General features: G+C 53.5%; 1 protein-coding gene and 1 long non-coding RNA gene across 2 annotated transcripts; one reads left to right on the top strand and one right to left on the bottom strand.

Annotated features, from left to right (window-relative positions):
* Positions 1–99: 99 nt before the first annotated feature.
* TOB2 (transducer of ERBB2, 2) lies at positions 100–9,293 on the top strand. Its single transcript, XM_039236020.1, has 3 exons — positions 100–117; positions 1,221–1,368; positions 8,153–9,293. Exon 3 carries the CDS (start codon positions 8,250–8,252, stop codon positions 9,258–9,260), a length of 1,011 nt encoding a protein of 336 aa, XP_039091951.1. The 5' UTR covers positions 100–117; positions 1,221–1,368; positions 8,153–8,249; the 3' UTR covers positions 9,261–9,293.
* LOC120234244 lies at positions 3,044–21,765 on the bottom strand. Its single transcript, XR_005529037.1, has 4 exons — positions 21,643–21,765; positions 20,766–20,827; positions 7,350–7,416; positions 3,044–3,936 (listed from the first exon to the last, which is right to left on the bottom strand). It is a non-coding gene; the product is annotated as an uncharacterized LOC120234244 (long non-coding RNA).
* Positions 21,766–22,390: the final 625 nt, after the last annotated feature.

Below are 22,390 nucleotides of genomic sequence, written 5' to 3'. Positions count from 1 at the left end.
CCGCACCGAGGCCGAGCCCCGCCCGAGGCGGGCCGGGGACAAGCTCGCGCGCCTGCGCGAAGCGGGTGCTGGCCTTCAGCCGCGAGGCAACTGGGGGCCAGAGGCAGCCAATGGGAGGTAACGTGGCGCTAGGCTCCCTCGCCTCCCACTCGGTGTGCCCCGTCCACGGCTTCCCCTTCTCCCTCCCTTCGACGTTAACATCCCCCGATGAGCCACAAGGTGCTCGCTCGGAAGACTCGAGCCAACCCGAATTAATAGAAGAGCGAAACGTTTCCAAAGCTCGCGCCGTCCCCTTCAGCTCCCGTCAAGGGACAGTGACTGGGGCGGTGCGAGAGCCGTGGGGGAGTGGTCGGACGGTTAGATGCCCAGACCCGAGGGACTCGCCGAGGTGCCGAGGGAACGGGTCGGGCGACAGTCAGCGCCCGGGCAGGTGTAGGGCCCAGGCCACGGAAGTTGGGGGGAGGGAGTTACCCCTCCCCGCGACATCCATTCATCCGACACGTCTGAAGTGAACAACTCGGTTCCAGTTGAGGCGGCTGCTCTCCCGGAGCTCGCTGTCTACCTGGGGAAACACAGCACCCGATGAGCATGCTTTCAAAGTGCTTTGGGGCATGAATAACTGGCACGGCGCTGTGATGGGGAGGGGAGGCGGAGAGCGTTACAGGCCGGCCAAAGGCAGCCTTTGCTGGCGTTTGGGCTGGGATCTGAGTGAGAAGAGGCCGGCCGCGTGACGTCGGGCGAAAGGGGGCCGCGGGACACCCGGGGTGGCACGCGGAGCCTCGGAACTCGCGGCTCGAGGGGTTAAGCCACCGGGCGGGCTGAGAAGTAGTCCCGGCTCGGCGCCCGGCCCCGCCCCTGCAGGGCGGAGGGACGCATCACGCAGGGGTGGGAAGCCGGATCCATGCGCAGGGTTGCTAAGGGTGAAACTTTTCATTGACTTTGCTCACTTCGGCCCGGGGCGCGGGAAGGTGCGGCTGGTTGCCGGAGAGAAGCGAGTGGCTCGGGCGACGCGGGGCCAGAAGGGCAGGACCGCCCGCTGGCCAGAGCCCGGACCGTCCTCCGCCCCGCGACACGAGCCGCCCTCCGGCCCGACATCCCCGCGCCGTCGCCGCCGGCCCGCCCGCCCGCCTTCCGTCCCCCCTTGGCCGAGCCTGACCTCCAAAAAGCTGAAAGAATTATTATTGAGAGTCATAACCCCAAACTCCCTTACTTACCCTCAGCCCTCATCGAAGAAAAGGACCTATCAGCCTCCGGCCCGGCGGCGCCCGGGAAGGAAGAAAGAACGAGCACCGCACCGCGCCCAGGAACACCCTGGAGGGAGAAGCCACCCTGCGCCCGGACAACCGCTCCGCTGCAGTGGAGACCCGAGTGAGTGCGTGGGGGGTTCGTGCGGGCGGGGGGACCCCTGAGACTCCTTCCTTCACCTCGGTCCCACTCCCGCTCTTCGCTTTGCTGGACGCCGCACGTTGCTGTCGCGCCCCGACCCTGACGACTGGCCAAAATTTTCCTTTCTCCGTCCACCTCCCCAGTAGAACCCCCCCTTTCCCCCATTGCTCCCCTCCTCTCTGGGTTCGGAGTGTGGCCCCCTCCTGGGTGGGGTGCATTTCCTCCCCCTCTCCGCCTCCCTCAGTTCTTCGTATCGTAGAGACTCGCTGGTTTTTTCCTTGATCTCCCCTTCCGAACCCCCCCCAACATAACTTCCACCACCATTAAATCAGGAAAGAAGGGGACCCAGACCTTGTTTTTCTGCTGCTTTTCCCGTGTGTGGGGAGGGGGTGGTCATAATTAATAGGGTTTATTTCTGGGCCTATGGAGCTGAGAGGTGGAAGGTGGACATCCCCTTTTGGACCGGTCAGTGGTGACAGTCTCCTGGCCGCTGAACCAGAATTCACCATTTTGGCTTGCGCTCTTTAGTGTTTTAAGGGAAAACCGTGCAGGGGGTGGGGGGCGGCGGGCGGCGGGAGGGAGGAAGTACCTTTACACCAATACCAAGTGAGTGGATTCTGGTTGATTTGGTGAGATGCCTGGGAGGAAGAGCCCTACTTTTAAGCTCCTTCCCCTCGTGTCTGGAGGATGGACTATGCCCTTGACCAGAGAGACGGGGTGGAGGGGCAGCTGGCAAGGCTTTTCCCACCCCGCAGAGAAACCAAAACCCTACACAGCAAGCTTCAGGTTGTGCCAGCGGAGGGGGTCTTCAGGTTGTGCCTGCTCAGTATCTAACCTTTCTTTTTCTCCCTCCTATCCACCTTACCCTGGGAGTTTGTCCCTCATCTTTGATTTTCCAGCAGAAAAGCACTGCTATTGCTTTCTTGGGCACCTGCCCCCATCCCCCCCTTAGGCAGTGGGAGAAAGAAGCTTGTGTGGGAGGGAGGATTAGGGAGGTTTAACACTGTTGGGGAGCTTTGCCGAGGATCTGGTAAGTCTGGTCATAGAGCAGGCCTTGCAATGGGAGACGACTCCCAAACAATTTCAAGTATTAGAATATGTTGTTCAGGTGTCAGATGTACAGTTTTGCCTTCCCTGCCCAGGAACCTTTTCCCATTTCCCTAGCTGGGTCTAGTTACTCTGAGTTGGATTAGAAGAGGGGTGAGGCTTGGGCCTTGCTGGCTTGGGGCCTTTTGATTATTGGCCCGGCTCCTCCCCGCAGCTTAACTGGGAATTTCTTTGGCTGAGAGTACGGGAGAACTGGGTTTAGTTCCTGCCTTTCCTGGCTTTAGGGGTGCTGGAGCTGAGCCCGCTGGGCATTAAGTGAAAAGGCTTTTTTTTCCCTCTTTGAATTCACCGTCCCTACAGCAACTCCAGACGGAGCCCACCCAGCCCAAGGAATACAGATTAAGCGGCAGTGTTGGGGGAGGGGGATGACCTTTATCTGTCCCAGCCCACCGCCTTCACCCAGAAAAAAAACCTCATCAGAAGATCTTTAATTCAATAGTCATGAGAGGCAGTGAAGAAAAAGAGGAAGGGGTGGGGGGAATTCAGCCTTACTTGAGGCCAAGACGCGAATACAGCGGGGTGGTACAATACGACGAGCAGGCCTTATGGGTAGAATTTATATAAAATGTATTAGGCGGTGGGCGGGGTGGGGGGGCGTCCGCCACAGCGCGCATGTGCATCGGAAACTTTTCCTCGGTTCCCCGGACCTCGGCCAGCTCCCCTTACCGGGCATGCGTAATTAGCTGGCTGAACCTTCGCAAAGCATTCAGGGAAGTGTAGTGTACACAGAAAGTAGGTCACTTGCTCCAGCCTGAGTATGGGGTTTCTCAGGACTACAGTTCCCAGAGTACAGAGCGCACCTTCGCTGCCAGCCTGCGTTGGAGTTGAGCGAAGTCTTCCTGGCTTCGAGTAATCGAGGGCCGCAGAAAGGGCCTTCTTAGTCGGAAGATTTGGGGTTGCACAGTCCGTGTTTGAGGTACATGGTGGAGACTCTGGGTGGGGTGTTGCGGTATGTCGGCCCAAGTCCTGGAAGTCCTTCAGCCATACCCGCTGGTCCATGTCATTGCCTCTGGGACTGGCGGGGTGGGGCCGGGCCGTCCCACTGAGCCAGCTCTCCGGGGCATCTGGTTTGTGGCTCCTGTCGGCCTTGTCAAAACTGAGGGCCCCTCCTCCCCGACTCCTCTTTCTAGACCCTTTTGAATCCTATAGTGCTTGGGTTGTAGGACTATTCGGATGTTAGGGCTTGAGGTGCCTGGATATTTTTATAGGTTCTCGTGGTTTAGGGACCTGATGAGTTCCGTCACCATTATCCCTCCTTTTCTTCTTTAAAACATAGCTGCTTTTCTTAAAAATCTTCCATAGCATATTTGTCATAAGTTCTTTCTGGAATCTCCATTACCACATCACTGAATACAGCAGCTGCCTTCCTTATCCCATTTTTGTCCTTAAGCACTCTTTAAAACACAAGTCAGCACGAGGGATCTGAACCAGAGATTAATTTTGCTGTTGGAAATAAACAAGTGAAGGAGAATCAGATTCTAATTGAATTTGGACAATTTACTCTCACATTTTCAACTTTCTAATATATTGACAAAAGATAGATTTTGCTCTTGTTAAATACTTAGCATTGGTTTTTGTTTGGATTTTGTGTTTAGGGGTGGGTTTTTGTTTGCTTGGGTTTGTTTTTACTTTTACTTTTTGTCACCTTTCTGGCCTTTGGCACCTGAGTGAGGGTTGGAGAAGGTCTTTAAGTCCTTCCTTGCCTCATAACTCAAATCTACTTCTTCCTTGTATTGAAGAGTAGTTACTGCCACGGGCGCCTGGGTGGCTTAGTCGGTTAAGCGTCCGACTTTCGCTTAGGTCATGATCTCGCGGTTCGTGGGTTCGAGCCCCGCGTCAGGCTCTGTGCTGACTGCCAGCTCAGAGCCTGGAGCCTGTTTCGGTCTGTGACTCCCTCTCTCTCTGACCCTCCCCTGCTCACACTGTCTCTCTCTCTCTCTCTCCTAGAAATAAATAAAACATTAAAAAAAAAAAATTTGAAGAGTAGTTACTGCCAAACTTTCTAATCTTACTACATTTTATGAATATTTTCTATATAAGCTCTAGAATTTGTCCATACCCTTTAAAAAAAAATGAAGAAATTCATCTGATTGGTCACTCTTATCTTTAAAGACAAGACTGCATCAGTGCTTTAATCCGCTGTTCCATAAGCTTCTTGAAGTCAAAATTAGAGCCTGAGCTGATAGAGCAGAAAATCTCATTCTGGTTGTCCAGCATTTTTGAAAGGTTCCACCCCACAGCCATCTGGCCTGGCCTGTTCTCCAATTAAAGAGGCAAAGATGGCATTATGTACTTCCTTATTTGTGTGGCAGCATCACTGAGGTATAAATTGGTGTGCAGCTTTAGTTGCTTATGCTGCAGAAAATGGTTAGCTAGGCAGGGCTGATGACAGTGGTTCTATTGTATTTTGGGGTGGGAGGCTTATTTCCCAATGACTTTGGCCTGCATTTAAAATGTTCCCATTTTGGGGCGCCTGGGTGGCTCAGCTGGTTAAGCGTCCGACTTCGGCTCAGGTCATGATTTCTCAGTTTGTGAGTTTGAGCCCCATGTTGGGCTCTGTGCGGACAGCTCAGCCTGAAGCTTGCCTCAGATTCTGTCTCCCTCTCTCTCTGCTCCTCCTCTGCTCATGCTATCTCTCTCTCTCTCTCTCCCAAAAATAAATAAGCAATAAAAAAAAATTTTTTTAAGTTTATTTTTGAGAGAGAGAGAGACAGAACCACACTAGATATCCCAACACTAGCAAGGGAGGGTCAGAGGGAGAGGGAGACATACAATCTGAAGCAGGCTCCAGGCTCTGAGGTGTCAGCACAGAGCCCAACTTGGGGCTCGAAGCCACAAGCCATGGGATCATGACCTGAGCCAAAGTTGGACGGTTAACCAACTGAGCCACCCAAACGCCCCCTAAAAAATTTTTAATGCTCCCAATTTGGGGCGCCTGGGTGGTTCAGTCAGTTAAGTGTCGACTCTTGATTTTGGCTCAGGTCATGATCTCATGGTTCGGGAGTTCAAGCCCCACATCAGGCTCTGCACTGTCAGCAAAGGGATTCTCTCTCTGCTCCTCCCCCCCAAATAAATAAATAAACTTAGTAAATAAATAAAAATGTTTTTAAAAGCAAAATAAAATGGCCCCATTGTGAGGCTGAACTCTTTAGGGGAGGTTAACTTGGAGGGCACGTATGCAGCCAAGTTTGAGGAGGCCTAGAGAGGTGTAGGAGCCCCTTGGTCTGAGTGGTGTACCAAGAAGCTGTGTGGTGCTTTGGGAGAAGAGTCACGTCATATTTAAGTCTGTTTTACTTTGAACACTTTGAAAACATTGTCTTTAACTCCAGGCCCATTCTTGGGAACCAGTGCCAACTTCCTTCACACCTTTTTAATCTCTGTGTAGGACACCTCTGGTGGGCCGCTGTGGCCCTTACTGACTGCTGTTCCTGGAGGCTAGTCTTGCATCTGGTGATGAACCCAATCCTTATCAACAGAAAACCCTCTATCTTTACCATTTTTTTTCCTCTTTAAGCCGAGGACTGTGGAGTTGATCTGTGCTCATGGCACCTCTGTTGACTCTGCCTTGTGACTCTCTCTCTGGTCAGACCTGAAATGAGGGTGGGACTAGACCCCTAGGCAGTGTTATATGATGCTCCAGATTGATCCAGTGCTGCTTCTCTGACACTCACCCCAGAGAGCTTTTGCCTGAGGATCCAGTCCTAAAACATTCCTAGGAGCCAAGGCCCCAGCCCTGAGAATGACAAGGAAGTGAGCTGGGGCAGGTGTTCAAAAAACTTAAGATTCTCAAGCGAAGAATTAGCACCTGAATATTCTATGCTGGACCTGGAGGGGTTTATATTTATTTCTTTACTTTAAAGAGTTTTTTTAAGAGAAACTCTTTTTTAATTTTTTTAAATGTTTGTTTATTTTTGAGAGAGCATGAGCAGGAGAGGGGGAAAGAGAGAAGGTACAGAGGATCCGAAGCAGACTCATACTGACAGCAGTGAGCCCCACATGGGGCTCAAACCTGCCAGATCATGACCCGACCCAGAGTTGGACACTCTACTGAGCCACCCAGGCGCCCCTATTTACTATTTTAAGTAGGCTCCAAGCCAGCCACACATGGAGCCCAATGCAGGGCTCGAACTCATGACCTGAGCTGAGATCAATAGTGAGACACTTAACCAACTGAGCCACCCAGGCACCACCAGAAGGGATTTTAATCAAAATCTAGCTCCAGATCTATCACAAGGCAAAAGATGCCCTTAATGGATCATGGATTAGTCTTGTCTCTGTGCTGAGCTCAGCAGCATTGTCCCCCAGAGGCGTGGCCAGGAACATGTTCTGGCCCTGCTGAACCTCGAAGATGGTCCTTTTCAGCCTTCTCATGGCGTGAGCCTGGAGCCGCCCTTATGGAGAAAGCGAAACTAGGATCACTGGCTCTCAGGACTTTACAGATCATCTTCCTGAGACACAGGCTGGCCCAGACCTCAGAAATAAACCTTTTTGACCTCTGCGGGGAGCTGGCTGTGAGAGAGTCCCAAAATAACAATTTGAGTGTTTATCTTGGGCTATCTCCTCTCCAGGGATCTCTAAACACTCGATAAATCCAATCCGATGCCAAGGACAGGTGGTCCTACAGTCCCCAGGAGACTGAGTGATGATGGGTCACCAGCTGGGAACCACAGGGTGATGGAAAATTTCTTCTCTTTGCTGTCCTCCTCACCTACACTCTAGCCAGAAGCTAGAGATTCCCTCGGGCCACACCAGTGCAGTTCTTAAGGATTTTTTGGCCTACGGGGCTTTGCCTCCCTCTCATTTCCTCTGCTTCCCTGGGACAGCCCCCTGGTCAACGTTCCCTTGTTGGCCCGCACCTCTGGTTATGGCAGGTCTGGACTTCTTCCTGGGGATCATGTTCTTGTCTCCATTCTTAGAAGCGGCCTAGATGGAAATTCACCCTTTGGTTACACTGTGATGTTCTTACATCAGTTCTGCAAACCCACAGAGCGAGCCAGAGAGCATACACGCTCAGGGAGCCCCGGATGACAAATTGGATGTGACTGGAGTCCAAGCCCCCACTGAAAAGTTGGCAGTGCTGCTTCCTGTTCAGTGATCTGTATCCCTTTCCATTTAAGGAGAAAAACTAAGGATTTTACACTTATATCTTGGCCTGTGACAGTTTGGGAGCACGACTTCACCAAGATGTTACAGAGATAAGTTAGCAAGGGCCTCCTCTTCTCCAGTTGAATTAGGGGCTCCGTTTTTTTGTTATTTTTTTTAATAGCAGTTGTAGAGTGACTTGGCTTCTCCAAATAGTGGAAGCCACAGCACTCCTTTAGAATTACTTGAATTGCTTTAGAATTTCTTTAGAATTGTTAGAAAAACTGTAGCTCATTTTATCAGGTCCTTACTAAATACCAGGTTCAGTGTCAGACAGTTTACATCTTTGAGCTAACTTAATCTCTATGATAACCTAATGTTACTGATGAAACTAAGGCTCAGAAAGAAGTAACTCGCTCTCAGTCACACTGTTAAATTGGTCTCTGGTGGAGCAGAAACGGGACCCTGAGTATGTGTGACCCAAAGCTGGTGCTTGTCTGTCCTTTGCCATTGAACTTCCTACCCCTTGGGCTTTCTGCATAATCTACTTATGATACCCTTTGTTCTCATTTCTCAGAACTCTCAGGAGCCCAAGGCTGCCCATCTCACGTCACCTGCCACTGCCCTTGGCTTGTACTCTTGCCGTGAGCTGATTCACCACCTAGGAGAGGACCATGCAGCTGGAGATCAAAGTGGCCCTGAACTTTATCATCTCCTACTTGTACAACAAGCTGCCCCGGCGCCGGGCAGACCTGTTTGGGGAGGAGCTCGAGCGGCTCTTGAAGAAGAAGTACGAAGGCCACTGGTACCCTGACAAGCCGCTGAAGGGCTCTGGCTTCCGCTGTGTTCACATTGGGGAGATCGTGGACCCCGTGGTGGAGCTGGCCGCCAAGCGGAGCGGCCTGGCGGTGGAGGATGTGCGGGCCAACGTGCCCGAAGAGCTGAGCGTCTGGATTGACCCCTTCGAGGTGTCCTACCAGATCGGCGAGAAGGGGGCAGTGAAAGTGCTGTACCTGGATGACAGCGAGGGCTGTGTTGCACCAGAGCTGGACAAGGAGTTCAAGAGCAGTTTCAACCCTGATGCCCAGGTCTTCGTGCCCATCGGCAGCCAGGACAGCTCCCTGTCCAACTCCCCATCACCATCCTTCGGCCAGTCACCCAGCCCCACCTTCACCCCCCGCTCCGCCCAGCCCATCACCTTCACCACCGCCTCCTTCGCCGCCACCAAGTTTGGCTCCACCAAGATGAAGAAGGGGGGCGCAGCAGCAAGTGGCGGGGGTGTGGCAGGCAGCGGGGCAAGTGGCCCGCAGCCTCCCCAGCAGCAGCCCCGCATGGCCCGCTCTCCCACCAACAGCCTGCTGAAGCACAAGAGCCTCTCTTTGTCTCTGCACTCGCTGAACTTCATTGCGGCCAACCCGGCCCCTCAGTCCCAGCTCTCCCCCAATGCCAAGGAGTTCGTGTACAACGGCGGGGGCTCTCCCAGCCTCTTCTTTGATGGGGCCGATGGAGGGGGCAGCGGGGCTGGCACCTGCAACAGCAGTGGTTTCGACGTGGCCCAGGTATTTGGAGGCGGCGCCAACAGCCTCTTCCTGGAGAAGACACCCTTCGTGGAAGGCCTCAGCTACAACCTGAGCACCATGCAGTACCCCAGCCAGCCCTTCCAGCCCGTCGTGCTGGCCAACTGACCGCCCGCCTGCTGCGGGGCCAGGAGCGCCCAAGACCACAGAAAAGAGAAAGGAAAAGAAAGGCCAAAAAAAAGAGGAAAAGAAAAATACACAAAAAGATTTCTCGTCTTCTCACTCTGGCTTCTCGTAAAAAGATCCAGTCCAGGCATGGAGTGGGAGGGGGCTCCTAAAGCACCGAGTCTGTTTAACTCAACCCCCTGCTGCTTTCCTGTCTGCCTCTGATTTATTTGATTGGTTTGGGTTTTATGTTTTTTTCTTTTTTCTTTTTCTTTCCTTTTCCTTCTCTTTTCCTTTTTTTTTTTTTTTTTTACATGTAGTTTTCTATATAACATCTTTAATTAGTGGCTTCCTGTGCTAAGAACGGTCCAGATGTGAATTGCTGCTCCCTGCTCCCTCCCTCTCTCCCTCCCTCCCACTGTTGAGGATCCGTGTGTCCTCGCTCACAGGGAAGGAAGAGCCGCAGCTGGGGCCTGACCCTGCCCAGAGCTGGGAGAGGCTGCCTTGTGTCACTGCCTCTGTCACCCAGCTGTCCTTTTACTCAAAGCCATCCAACCTCAGAGGGCCTTCTTGGGCCCTACCACCCAAATAGGTCTGACCCCACCCCCCACCCCCCACCCCCCACCCCCCGGCCTGAGACACAGGGAGCTGCTGACTGGCCAGTTGACACCCTCCCACTAGAGCTGATGTCCGTGACTCCAGGGAGGTTAGCACTCTGGTGGAATTGCTGTCATCTCTGTCCTGTGGCCCCATGCCACCATCTCCACCTGGCCCAGCCGGTGACACATGTGGCTTTTCATATAGCCCCTTCTTCCTGGGGCCTGAGGTTGTGGGGCAGGAGGTGGGGCAGGTGCGGGTATGTGTGTGCATGTGTGTGCGTGGTTTGCTGTCCTGTTTTAAAGGATTCCAAGCCATGTGAAACTCCCCCGTCCCCTGTCACCCCCCCCCCCCCGACTCTGAACATGGTTCCAGGTTGCAGCAAGTGCTTATTTATGTACGAGGCTGGGGAACGGGCCGGGCAGGTGGTCAGTTCTTTTGTAGGATGGGTCACGTGGTGGGATGAGACTGCGGCTGAGCCTGAGACGCTCCCAGGGGAAAATACTGCGGAAGGAACTGGGTTCTGCACTTTTGTTTTTGACCAAAAAAAAAGAGAGAGAGGAAAAAAAAGAGTTAGCTGTGAGGGGCTGAGGGAATACCAGCCCCTGATGCCTAAGAGAAGTCCCTGGACTCAGATCCTCCTATTTGGTGACCTTAACCCAGGGTGGGAGCTGCTCACCTGGGCACCCTGGAGGGGGGTGGGAGTTTGGGTCAGTGCCTGGAGTGGGCAGTCCTGAGCCTTGAATCGAGACTTCTTAGTCTTTTGGTTGTAGATGTTATTTTAGTATGTTTCTGCCCCTGCCTGCCTGCATGAGAACTTCTTGGTACCTCTTCCCATCCCCTCCGACTGCCTGACCCAGTCCCACTTGGCCTTGATGCTGAGGAGTGGTCTCCCCAGCAGGTGGTGCCTGTGGCTTAGAGGAGAGCGCTGGCTCCCGCCCCTGCCGGAAGGGTTGTTTCTCCCGCCTGACCCCAGTGAGCCAGCTTTCACGCAGTGCTGCTTCGGCTGACGGGCCACACAGCAGCAGGGCCCCCATCACCAAAAAGTACCAAAGCCCTTGGCACCCCACCCCACCCCCGCCTCCTCAATGAACCCCAAGTGGGTAACCGCTGCGGCAGTGAGTCCGGCCCAGACAGACACTGCCAGCCTCCCCTCCCTGCAGTGGGCACCAGCTCTACCTCCCCCAGCGGGGCAATGCCCTGGCTCCTCAGCCCGGTAGCCTCTGTCCCCTCTACTTCTCAGGGGCCAGCCCTGTCCGGGCTACCCTCCCCCTAGCCCTCAGCTCCCGCACAGGTGACAGGCCCAGGCAGATCCCTGCTCTCTGGGAAAGGTTGGATGCTGCCTTATTTATGCCCTCTTCCAAGCCCCCCCCCCTTGCCCCACTCATGGGCACAGGTACCCACCCCACCCCACCCCGAGTCGGCTTGTGTCTCACCGCATCTAGGGAGAGGGGGAGACCAACCCCTTAGTGTCTTTTGAAATACGAAGAAAAATGTTTGTTCAGGAGCATGGCTCCAGTGCTGGACTCTTGGGCCCGGTTCAGTCTGTCTCGTCTCAGATCTAGGCATTTTTGCTTCAATTTTATTTTTTTTAAGGAAACAAAAACAAAACTCTGCACTAATTTACCTGGTTTCGTAGGAAAACTTTTTTTTTATTTTTTACATTTTTTGGTGTCCGTTTGTATTGAATAATTTGCTACATTTGTAAAATGTAAGAGGTATATATAATATATGTATATTTCTAACGTAAAAGACGTAATTTTTTCTTTTCAAGATTTTTTCTTAAGAGGAGAGAAACAGATATTTTTTCAGGAAAAACAAACTTTAAAATAAAAAAAGAGGAGAATGAAACCTATTTCTCCCCTTTCCCCATCCTCTCTCTGTCTGTCCCTCTTTCCCAGGAATAAATCAAAAGGTGGACTGTCTTGTAAAGAATGTAAACTCTTAGTCCAGAATGATGTATTTTTCTCAATGCAGTGAGCTATAGATTCTCTAGTCTGACCCCTAGGGATGGGAAGGAGGGCATTGAGGCAGTGTGGAGCGGAGCTTGGGGGAGCAGGGTAATGAACTTGTTTTCTTTAGTGAAGGAGGAATACAATCAAGCGTTTTGTATTCAGAATGTTGTGCAATATTTTGGAATGGGACATTGGTGTGTTTAGAGATTTAGTTTAAAAACAAAACAAAAAGATTGATCAAATCTGTACAGTTTATATTGTTCCAGATTTTTTTAAGTTTGTATTAAAAGCATGATATATAATAGCCTCCTGCTTGCTCCTGGCTTAGTTTATTTGGGGGCCCTTTTTAGGATGGAGAACGTGGGAGCAACCCAGCCTCTGGTGGCTTCAAGAGACCGTTGGTCCTCCTCACCTGACCCCTTGGGGGTCCCACGTGCCACAGGCCCCTTTTGACCACCTGTCCCATCAAACCAGGACATGGAGTCCCCACTTCTGGGGGTTCTTTTCCACACTGGAAACTGGCTCCCCGAGGCCGGGAACTGCCCAGGCTCCCTCTGCTGATGGGTTGTGGAGCCAGTATTGGCAACAGAGCCTTAGGAACAGAAGAACTCCGTGGGTTTTTAGGAATTGGCCTGTTCCTTGGAGGCCGAGGGAGGGACTGGCCTCCAGCCTGCTCTCGATCTAGTATTTGCCGACCTCAGACGGCTAGACCCTTACAGGCGGGTAAGGATGAGAAGAGCCACTAAGTGAGGTTCTGTCCAAATACCTGGTTCTTGGATTCTTGGCCCTTCTCTTGGCTGGGCAGTTCCAGAGCCTGGGGCCAGGGAAGAGCTCAGCCACTGCCCACCCACCCCTAGTACCCCCCTCCCCCTGCCCCACCGGGCCGGCCTATATAACGCAACTTCCTTTGTGTGCCTTCTCCCTGGCAGTGGCCCCCCAGGTTGAAGGGGGCAGCCAGGTATTCAATGAATCTTCAACCCTCATAGCAGCCTGGGGACAGAGGTGTTATCTCCACAGTACAACTGAGAACAGGGCTCCCAAATGGATTATCTGCTTAATTCACAAGACGGGAGGCTGGGACATTGTGTGTGACATTTTCATGTAGAGTTGTGGGAACTGCTACAGAAGTGTGACACTGATAGAGGGGACACTGATAGAGGGCTGACCCTGCCACCTCCAGGCTGGGACAGGGGGCAGGCACAGTTCTGGGGCATCACTGGGATGGGGTCTCTGGTGTCCTGCTTCCCAAACAGGCCAGCATGGATCCCTCCCCACCCAGTGTGTGAATTAGGCCTAGAAGCTCTTGGGCCACACCCTGAACCTCTGCACAGGGTCTAAGGAGCTCTTGATGTGTGGCCATCTGTTTTCCACGGAGCCTATCAGGCAGAGGGAGGCCCCTGTTCAGGATGCCCAAGCCTTCACCTGCCAGAGGTCCACTCCCAGGGGTCCTGCCTTCCTCTGTCCTGCTGGGGAGAAGCCCAGCCTGTCCCTCTGACCCTGGGTACAGGCTACCCACCTACCTGTGGGCCCCAGGGCCCCTTGTACACTCCACTCTATTTATGCTAATATAGGTCCTGCCATAGCAGGTACCCAGAGTCCCCCATTCCCATTCCCTGCGTGTGTACCAGAGCCGATAGGCCGAAGGGAGCCCCAGCTCAGTGCCGAGACCGCCTTCCGGGACACCCTTCCGGCCGAGAGAATGGCAATTCCAGATTCACACAAACCCCCAAATTCTCCACAGCAAGGCAAAGAAGTTACTTCTTTATACATTCATGCCTTCATTTATTCACTAAACGCTCACTGGCTCTTGAGCGGTGGAGCGGGGTATAAGGGGCTGCCTGGGGTATAAGGGCCTGGGCTCTACCACCGAGGAAGAAAAAGCTTTCATTCTGGTAGACTCAGCTCCTGGGAAAGAAGGCTCACTTATTCACTTGACAAACCCTCCACGAACACCCACTGTCCATCCCGGGAACACAGGTCAGACGGCAGGGACAGGACAGGTGTGCCCAGGGGCGCTGAGGGATCAGGAGGTGAAGAAAGCACAAGGTAGCCAGGAAGAAGAAAAGCAAGGCCTGGCCCCTCCCCAGGGACCCATCAGGGCAGAGTCACCTCTACCCCCTTAGAGGACGCAGGCCCCAGTCCCACCCGTGCTGCTCCCTCCTGCAAAACCACTTCACCTCCTCTGGCTCCTCAGTTCCCTCGCTTCTAAAATGAGGATAATACTCGCACTAGCCGTGAAAATTAGGTGAAATAATGAACGGAAAATGCTAAGCACAGTTGCTGGCCCAGAGCAAATGACAGAGTAAGAGGCAAGTGTCACCTTCTCCATCTGGGCCATTATTGTCCACCCTTGAACACCGCCAGCCAGCCCAGTCCAGGAGGCTTCCTTGCATCAGCAAAGAGGCCGAAACACAACCTCGCCAGCAGCAGGACCCAGCAGCTGGGGCACAAGAGGAAACTCCATCCTTGGAGCAGAGGCTAGGCCGGCCGCTGCTCTGCCCTCTGTCAAGGTGGGAGGCTGCCTGTCCCCCCCAGGGTCCCCCTCCCCCATACTATAGAGTATGCTGACTGCCCCTCGTCCTCTCTGGGGGCCGAGCCTTCAGCCTTGGGCCGTGAGGGGCCCTTGACCTGTGTCCCGAAACCTTCTGGGAGTTTCTCTCTGGAGAACAGATGGGCGGGCAGGTGTGAGTCATGGCGGCAGGAGAACTCTGCTCCATTGGTCACTGCCTGCCTGAGTCAGTGCCCCCCCCCCCCCCATAGGCCAAGGGGATGCCGCTGTCTTGTCCTCGCGACTGCCACCTCCCCGAGTGAGTCAGGGGCAGAGGGGCACACTCCTCCCTCCCTCCTCCTCCCCCTGGGCCTGGCCAGTTTGGCCAAGTCCTGCCTGGGCAGGGCGCAAGGACAGGCTGGAACCGGCCAGGAAGTCTCCAAGCCCCTGGGCAATAGCAGCAACGTACCAATCCGCTGGTTTTTAATTTGGGGAATTTCACAGCCAGCAAGAGAAGTGGGCTTTTGGACCTCACAGCTGCTAACTTTCTGTTTAACCTTGAACACTTCTCTTCCCTCTTGACAGCTGTCCCACTTGTACAACAAGGGATCGCAAGGCTAGGCCCCTGGCCACCTAGGCCACTCGGGCTGGTCCCTGGGCCAACACCTCTTCTTCCTGCCTCCGTGGCTCCCAACACTTGAGGAGGGCGCTGTGCCATAGCACCTTTCCCAGGAAGGGAGGGAACACTAAGGGGCTGAGTCCTGGGCAGGACCACACGGCTGCTGGCTGAGCCACACACCACCCCCAGGCAGGAGGCCGGATGAGAGCACTGCTGGGCGGGGCTGAGTAAACAGAAGGGCTGCGGAGCAGCGGCCCAGCCCAGCCACCCAAACAGCTGGGTCCTCTGGCGAGCTCGGCCCTGATGTGCCCTACTCAACATTCAATGTTCACCACACACCATGGGGCCTCCGTAAGTCCGGGACACTGTTCAGTCATGAGGAAAATACGGGCAAACAGAAAAAATCCCTGTTCTTCTAACGATGATGTTCTATTAAGCACAAATGGGAAAATGTCAGACAACGAGGATGTGCCGTTAAGACAATCGCAACCAGTGGTGGTAGCTGAGGGTCGAGTGGCTCCTTTAGCTTGGTCAGGGGAAGAGGGGGCCCTCCCAAGGGGGGGCTCTCAGCTTACAATGTGAACTATAAGAGAAGGAGCAGAGGGAGCAGCAGAGGGCTCAGACACTTCCAAGGTCAAGGCGGGAACAAGCGTGGTAGGTATGCTTGGAGAATGAAAGGGCCAGCAGTCAACAAGAGCAGTAGCACATGACCAGGCCAATGAAGTCCTCAGGGCCACATCATGGGCCCTGTGGTCCAGATGGGGAGTTAGGATTTTATCCTAAATGTCAGATTTAAGTCGCTCACCCCCAGGTTGCCTCATCTGTAGCTAGTGAGAGAGAGAGAGAGAGAGAGAAAGACTCTGCTCTCTCACACAGTCAGTGAAACTTCCCGGAGCCCGTCCTTTGCACCAGGCCCTGAGCTGGACACAAAGGCCTGGCACGTGGGCCTACTAGAGGAAGTGTGGATACAACTGGTGGTGGAAGACAGACCCAGGTCATTATGACTTTATCACCTTGATCGGGTCTACGACAGAAGGAAGCAGAGGGAGCCCCAAGTGCCCAGAGGATGCTACCACCCAGACCGGGAAGGCTCTTCAGAGGGGTGACAGAAGCTAGTGGGTGAGGGGTTATGGCACAGAGCACAGGCCAAGTGCTCCAGGGATCCGGTAAGATGACACCCAGACTAAGTACGGGGGGAGGGGTGGGGGGGTTCCAGGCAGTCAGCAGGGAGGCAAGGAGAGAGGAACAAGACTCAGGAGTAGATGGGTGACAGGTGAAGCTATGGGCACAGCAAATGAAGATGACACATTCAAGAAGCCACAGAGAGGGGCGCCGGGGTGGCTCAATCGGTTCAGTGTCCAACTTCAGCTCAGGTCATGATCTCATGGTTTGTGGATTCAAGCCCCGCGTAAGGCTCTGTGCTGAAAGCTCAGAGCCTGGAGCCTGCTTCAGATTCTGTGTCTCCCTCTCTCTGCCCCTCTCCTGCTCTCTCTTTAAATAAAAAAGCCAGCGATATCCCAAAGGCAGAAATATAAAAGTAAAACTAAAGACCTCTAAAAGAAAACAGAAAATTTTTGTGATCTTGAGTTAGACAAAGAATTCTTAGATATGACTCCCAAAAAGTGATCCATAAAAGAAAAAACTGATAAGTTGAACTTTACTACTACTACTAACAATAAAATAAAATAAAAAGACAAGTGTCAGACTGGGAGAAAATATTTGCAAATTATATGTATCTGATAAAAGTGTTTTATACGGAATCCATAAAGAACTTTCAAAACTCAATTATATAATTTTGCAATATATACAAATATTTGATTATGTCATACACCTGAAACTAACATAATGTTATAAGTCAATTACATCTCAAAAACAAACAAACAAACAACCCCTCAATTATAAGAAAACTACAAAGGCTTCCTAGCTGGCTCAGTCAGAACAACATCCAACTCTTGATCTCAGGGCCATGAGTTTGAGACCACATTTTAAAACAAATTTTTTTTTAACATTTATTTATTTTTGAGACACAGAGAGAGCACAAGATGGGGAGGGGCACAGAGAGAGGGAGACACAGAATCTGAAACAGGCTCCAGGCTCTGAGCTGACAGCACAGAGCCCTATGCAGGGCTTGAACCCACGGACCACGAGATCATGACATGAGCCAAAGTTGGACGCTTAACCGACTGAGCCACCCAGGCGCCCCCAGTTTGAGACCACACTGGGTATAGAGACCATTTTATTTTTTTTCAAATGTTTATTTTTGGGTGGGGGGAGAAGGAGAGTGGAGGAGGAGCAGAGAGCAAGGGAGACAGAAGATCCGAAGTAGCCTCTGCACTGACAACAGAGAGCTCAATGTGGGGCTTGAACCCACAAATCATGAGATCATGACGTAAGCCAAAGTCTGACAATTAACAGACTGAGCCACCCAGGCACCCGAAGTGTAGATATTACTTTTAAAAAAATTAAAATAAAAATTTTTAATTCAAAAATAAAAAACCAAAACAACCTGGTACAATATTGGGCAAAAGATCTGAACAGACACTTCACAAAGAAGATGTATGAATGGTGAATAAGCACATGAGATGTTGTTCAACATCATTAGTCATTACACAAATGCACACTAAAGTCACAATAAACACATCTGGTAAAGCAGCTAAAATTTAAAAGACTGACAAATAGCAAGGGTTAGTGAAGATGGGGAGGAATCAGTAACTTACACTACTGCTGGGAATGTAAAATGGTACAACCCCTTTAAAGAATAATTTGGAAGCTTCTTTAGAAGTTAAACACACCTCCTACAATGGGATCCAGCCATTCGGTTCCTAAGTATTTACCCATAAGAAAAGGGAATGCATATCCGGACAAACACTTGTACACAAATGTTCACAGCAGCTTTCTGTGTTAGCCGCAGACTGGACAAAACCCAGATGTCCTTCTTCAAGGGGTAAATGTTGAACAAACTCCAGCACATCACACTATGTACACCACAACAATAAAAAGAAATGAACATTTTTTAAAAAAGTTTTTTTATTTATTCTTGAGAGAGAGATCGCGTCAGTGGGGAAGGGGCAGACAGAGAGGTAGAGAGAGGATCCCAAGCAGGCTCTGCGCACCAGCACAGAGACCAATGCAGGGCACAAACTCACACCACCACGAGACCATGACCTGAGCCAAAACCAAGAGTCGGACACTTAATCAACTGAGCCACCCAGGCGGCCCAAGAAATGAACTTCTGATGCATGCAACAACATGAATGAATCTCAAACTATTAAAATGGGTGAAAGTCAGATCAAAAAAAGAAACCCACATAGTGTTTGAATCCATTTGTAGAAAATTCTAGAAAATGCAAACTAATCATGCAGCCACCGAAAGCAGACTAGTGGATGCTGGGACAGGAGAGGAGAGGAAAAGAGACAGGAGAAAGGGATTAAAATCAGGAACAAGGACGCTCTCGGGGGTGATGGAGAGGATATATTCATTATCTTGCTTCCGGTGACTAAAAGGCAGAGCCAATATTCACTTGTTTGTTCCACAAATACATATTGACCTACTATGTGCAAAACCCTGTGTTCTCGGCACCGGAGACGCAGCAGGGACAACACAGTCCCTGGCCTCACCGGGCTCACGGTCTGGTGGCAAGACCAACACTAAACCTGATAAACAAATGGAAGCCACAGAGAGAAATATCCTCAGGGCAACAGACAGGTTGACAAGGCAGGAACACTATGTGGGGGGCAGTGAGAAAAGGGGGCCTCTGAGCGGGCGGCAGTTAGGCTGACTGGAGAGGTCCCTCTTGTCATCGTGTGCCCCCTGCCCCTCGGAGGCTGCCCCTCCCAGGTGCTGCTGCCCCTTCCTGCTCCGCCCGGCGCAGCCTCAGCTGGGTTGCCCGGCTTTGCCAGATTCCAGGCCTCTCTCTGCAGCTCGGCTCTCTTAGCCATAAAGCGTGGAATCAGGGTTGAGCTCCCACATAGTCGGTGCCCAGCCAAGGGGGCCTCTTGCCTTGGCTCGGCTGGATTTGGGGACAGGCAGAACAGAAATGTCAATGGCAGGAAAACAGGGTTCTCAGGAGCCCAGCTGGCCTCTCCTGATAGACACCCTAGAGGGCCCACCCCTCTGGGTTTAGGGTGGCCTTCAGGAGAGGGGGCAGGGATTGCAATGGGGGCACCTTTCTTAAGCAGGGCTTGCGGGGTGCCTCCGGGAGGACAGCTCTGGCCTCCTGCTTCTCCCAGGGCGGGGGACAGGCCAGGTTGGCCCGAGGCCCAGAGGAGCAGGGCGGGAGGTCATCGTAGGGGGGCCTGCTTGGCCCTCTCTCTGGACACAATGTCCTGGACTGCTCCACAACTTGGCTGGCCGACAGGGAACAGTAGCTGGCAGAGGGTACGGGCAGCTGGCCGACTGGGGGTGGGGAACAGCCTGGCCTGAGCAAAGGGCTTCTTCGTACAACCTGACCCACCACGTTGGGCCAGGAGAGGACCAGCCTGTCTGTGAGAGAGACACGGGGGCCTGGTGCCCTGCTGAGGACCTCAGCCATTCTTCCCTACCGCGTGCCTCAGTTTCCCCATACCACTCCCAACTGCCATCGCTTGAGCTAAGTCCTACCTAAGTACAGAACCCTGCAAATGCTGGCCCTGCCCCTTCCTGCCGTGACCTTAGGCAGTTACCACCTCTCTGAGACTCAGATTTTCACCTGAAAAACAGGACTTATTTCTCTGGGCTGGAATGCAGGGAGAGCATTTAGGATGGTTACGCTCACGCCTCACGGAGGAAGCACGCTTGATGGAACAGTTGAGCTATAATTACATTAATAAGCTACCATAACAACCTTTATGCAGTGAAGGCTCCCAGTGTGTCAGGAACTTTACCTACATATCTGTGAACCCCTGCAGCAGCGCTAAAGGCAGGCTGTATCACCTTCATTTTATTTCAGTTTTTACTTTTTTATCGTTTCTCTATTTTTTTTATTTTTTAAATATTTTATTTATTTTTGAGACAGAGACAGAGCATGAGAGGGGGAGGGGCAGAAAGGCAGGAAGACATAGAATCCGAAGCAGGCTCCAGGCTCTGAGCTGTCAGCACAGAGCCCGACATGGGGCTCAAGCCCACGAATGTAAGATCACGACCTGAGCCGAAGTCGAAGTCTTAACAGACTGAGCCATTTTGGCGCCCCTGTTTCTCTATTTTTGAGAGAGACAGAGTGAGAGCCGGGAAGGGGCAGAGAGAGAGGGAGACACAGAATCTGAAGCAGGCTCCAGGCTCTGAGCTGTCAGCACAGAGCCCGATACGGGGCTCGAACCCGCAAACTGCGAGATCATGACCCGAGCTGAAGTCAGGAGCTTAACCAACTGAGCCACCCAGGCGCCCTATCACCCTGATTTTATATGTGAGGACTGAGCTTTAAGAAGCAAAGGAACACAGCTGATATTAGGAGCAAGCGGCTCCCCACCCCTGTAGGAAAAAGGGTAAGAGTAAACCCGTGGGGAATCTCTGAGGCCAAGCGGAAGCAGGGAGGGCCTGAGGGGGGTCCTGGGAATTCAGCAGCTGAACCCAGAGGCCATGCTCACATCCCACAGGACACTCCTGGTAGAGTCCAAACTACATCCAGGTATACGAGCCAAGGTGCCCGAAAAAGGCTGACGGACAGTTGTGGGGACAGATCTGTTCATTCATTTAGCAAATATTGATAGAGGGAAATACAGTCTGGACCAGACTGCCAGACTTTGGACTCAGATACAATATCCTGTGAGGTGTGTGTCCTGGAGGTATGGTGACTCCCAGTTTTCCCAGTGAAAGTGCTGTGTCCCAGGAAACCCCTCGGTCCGGGGCAAACCAGGACAGTTGGGTGACCCTACCTGGAAGAGTTACTCAACCTCCTTCCTGGTTTCTTCAACTGTAAAGGGACACCAATTCTCACCTGTTGGAAGGTAAAATGAGCATAAAGCCGTGGGCTCACAGTCCAGGCGGGAGGAGAAGGGGGTGGGTGTGACCATCCCTATTTTGCAGATGAAGGGACTGCGGCCCCCACTGAAGCGGAGCAGCACCCAGAAGGCCTGGGCAGATACTTCTCTTGTCCCAAAATCTGAGCTTAGAAGCTACCAGACAAGGCCCCCTGTGCGGCACCGCCCTCCAGGACCAGCCCTGCCCGCAGCTGTGGGCCAGGCCAGAGGGCAGGCATGGACCATGTGTTCCCTGGGCAAAGGCCAAGGTCCACAGGGAGCCGACTGGCCCAGTGGGGCACTGCCTAGGAGCCCAAGGCTAGGTTCAGGTCCTGCACTGAGCCAGGTCTTAGGGGAGGATTGGGACAGTTCACAGTTCCCTTGCTAAGTACTCAGCAGGTGCTGACATGCCCTCAGTCCTCCCCTACAACACTAGAAGGAGGGCCCATGAGCAGCCCCACTTTATAGGTGGGGATACTGAGGCTCTAAGAGGTGAAGTCTACCCAAGGTGACCCAGAGGGTAAGGGGAGGAACCAGTCACCATTAGGTACCACTGCCTGACTTTAGAATTCAAGATACATTGTGGCCCAGGCACAGTGGGTTGAAGGGGCGGGGGGCTATGGAAGGCTCCTGGGGCAGGGCACCTCCAGGGCCCCTAAGGTCGTGGCGAGGGAGGGAACCTTAGCACCGAGGAGGAGCCGAGGCGGGGCCGAGGCTCCCACACAGTCTGGACTCCCCTGGAAGCCCAAGGATCCTAGCCAGCGCGGTCACCCCCATTCCCGCAGGCACCCACCTTGCTGGGCCTCGCCAGACAGCGGCCTCAGTTTACCCTTTGGCCTTAAGCAGAAGGGAAGGTTGTGGGGCCACGCAGGACCCCGCCCAGGGAGGGGCCGGGGCCTCTCGTTTCTTGGCCCCCAACCCCAGCGGAGGCGGGAGGGGGAGGGGACGTTGCGTAACGGGCGGCGCGGGGGGCGGGGCGGGACAGGGCAGCCAATAGGGGCGGTCCCTCCTAGGACTAGCCTGGCTGTTCCGTCCTCAGGCATCAGAACAGCCCCCTGCGCGCCCGCCGAGCCTGCGCGTGCTGGGTGTGGGGGCGGGGGCCGAGCGGCCACCTGGGGCGAGCGAGGTTGGGGGAGCCCGCGGCGCGGGTGCAGGGGCTGAGGCCGCTCCCCGGCGGGCGAGCCTTGCAGCCCAGAGGCCCGCCCCCGCTGCCTCCCGGGACCGGAGTTCGCCGCCCGGACCCTCCTTCCCAGGTCCCGGCCCGCGCAGCCCCTCTGCGCTGCCGCTGGTCAGGCGACGTCACACCCCGCGTCCCGGAGCAACCACCTCCTCCTCCAAGGTCACCCGGGACCTGCGGGAGCTCCGGGCCCGCGCCGCCCCTTCCACGCCGAGCGCGTCTGCCTCCCCCGCTCCCCGGCGGCGGTTGCTGCCTCCCTCCGCTCGCACTTACTTCATCCGGCCTGGCCTCGCTGTTATTTATATCCGCGTCTGGCTCCCCAGCAGACGGCTGTGACGGGAGGCGGCGGCGGTGCCGGCCTGGG

The sequence above is a fragment of the Hyaena hyaena genome, unplaced genomic scaffold, assembly GCF_003009895.1.
Source record: "Hyaena hyaena isolate Hyena2069 unplaced genomic scaffold, ASM300989v1 scaffold_4, whole genome shotgun sequence".
In the NCBI taxonomy this organism is placed as follows: domain Eukaryota; kingdom Metazoa; phylum Chordata; class Mammalia; order Carnivora; family Hyaenidae; genus Hyaena; species Hyaena hyaena.
This window is presented reverse-complemented; position numbering and strand designations above follow the sequence as displayed.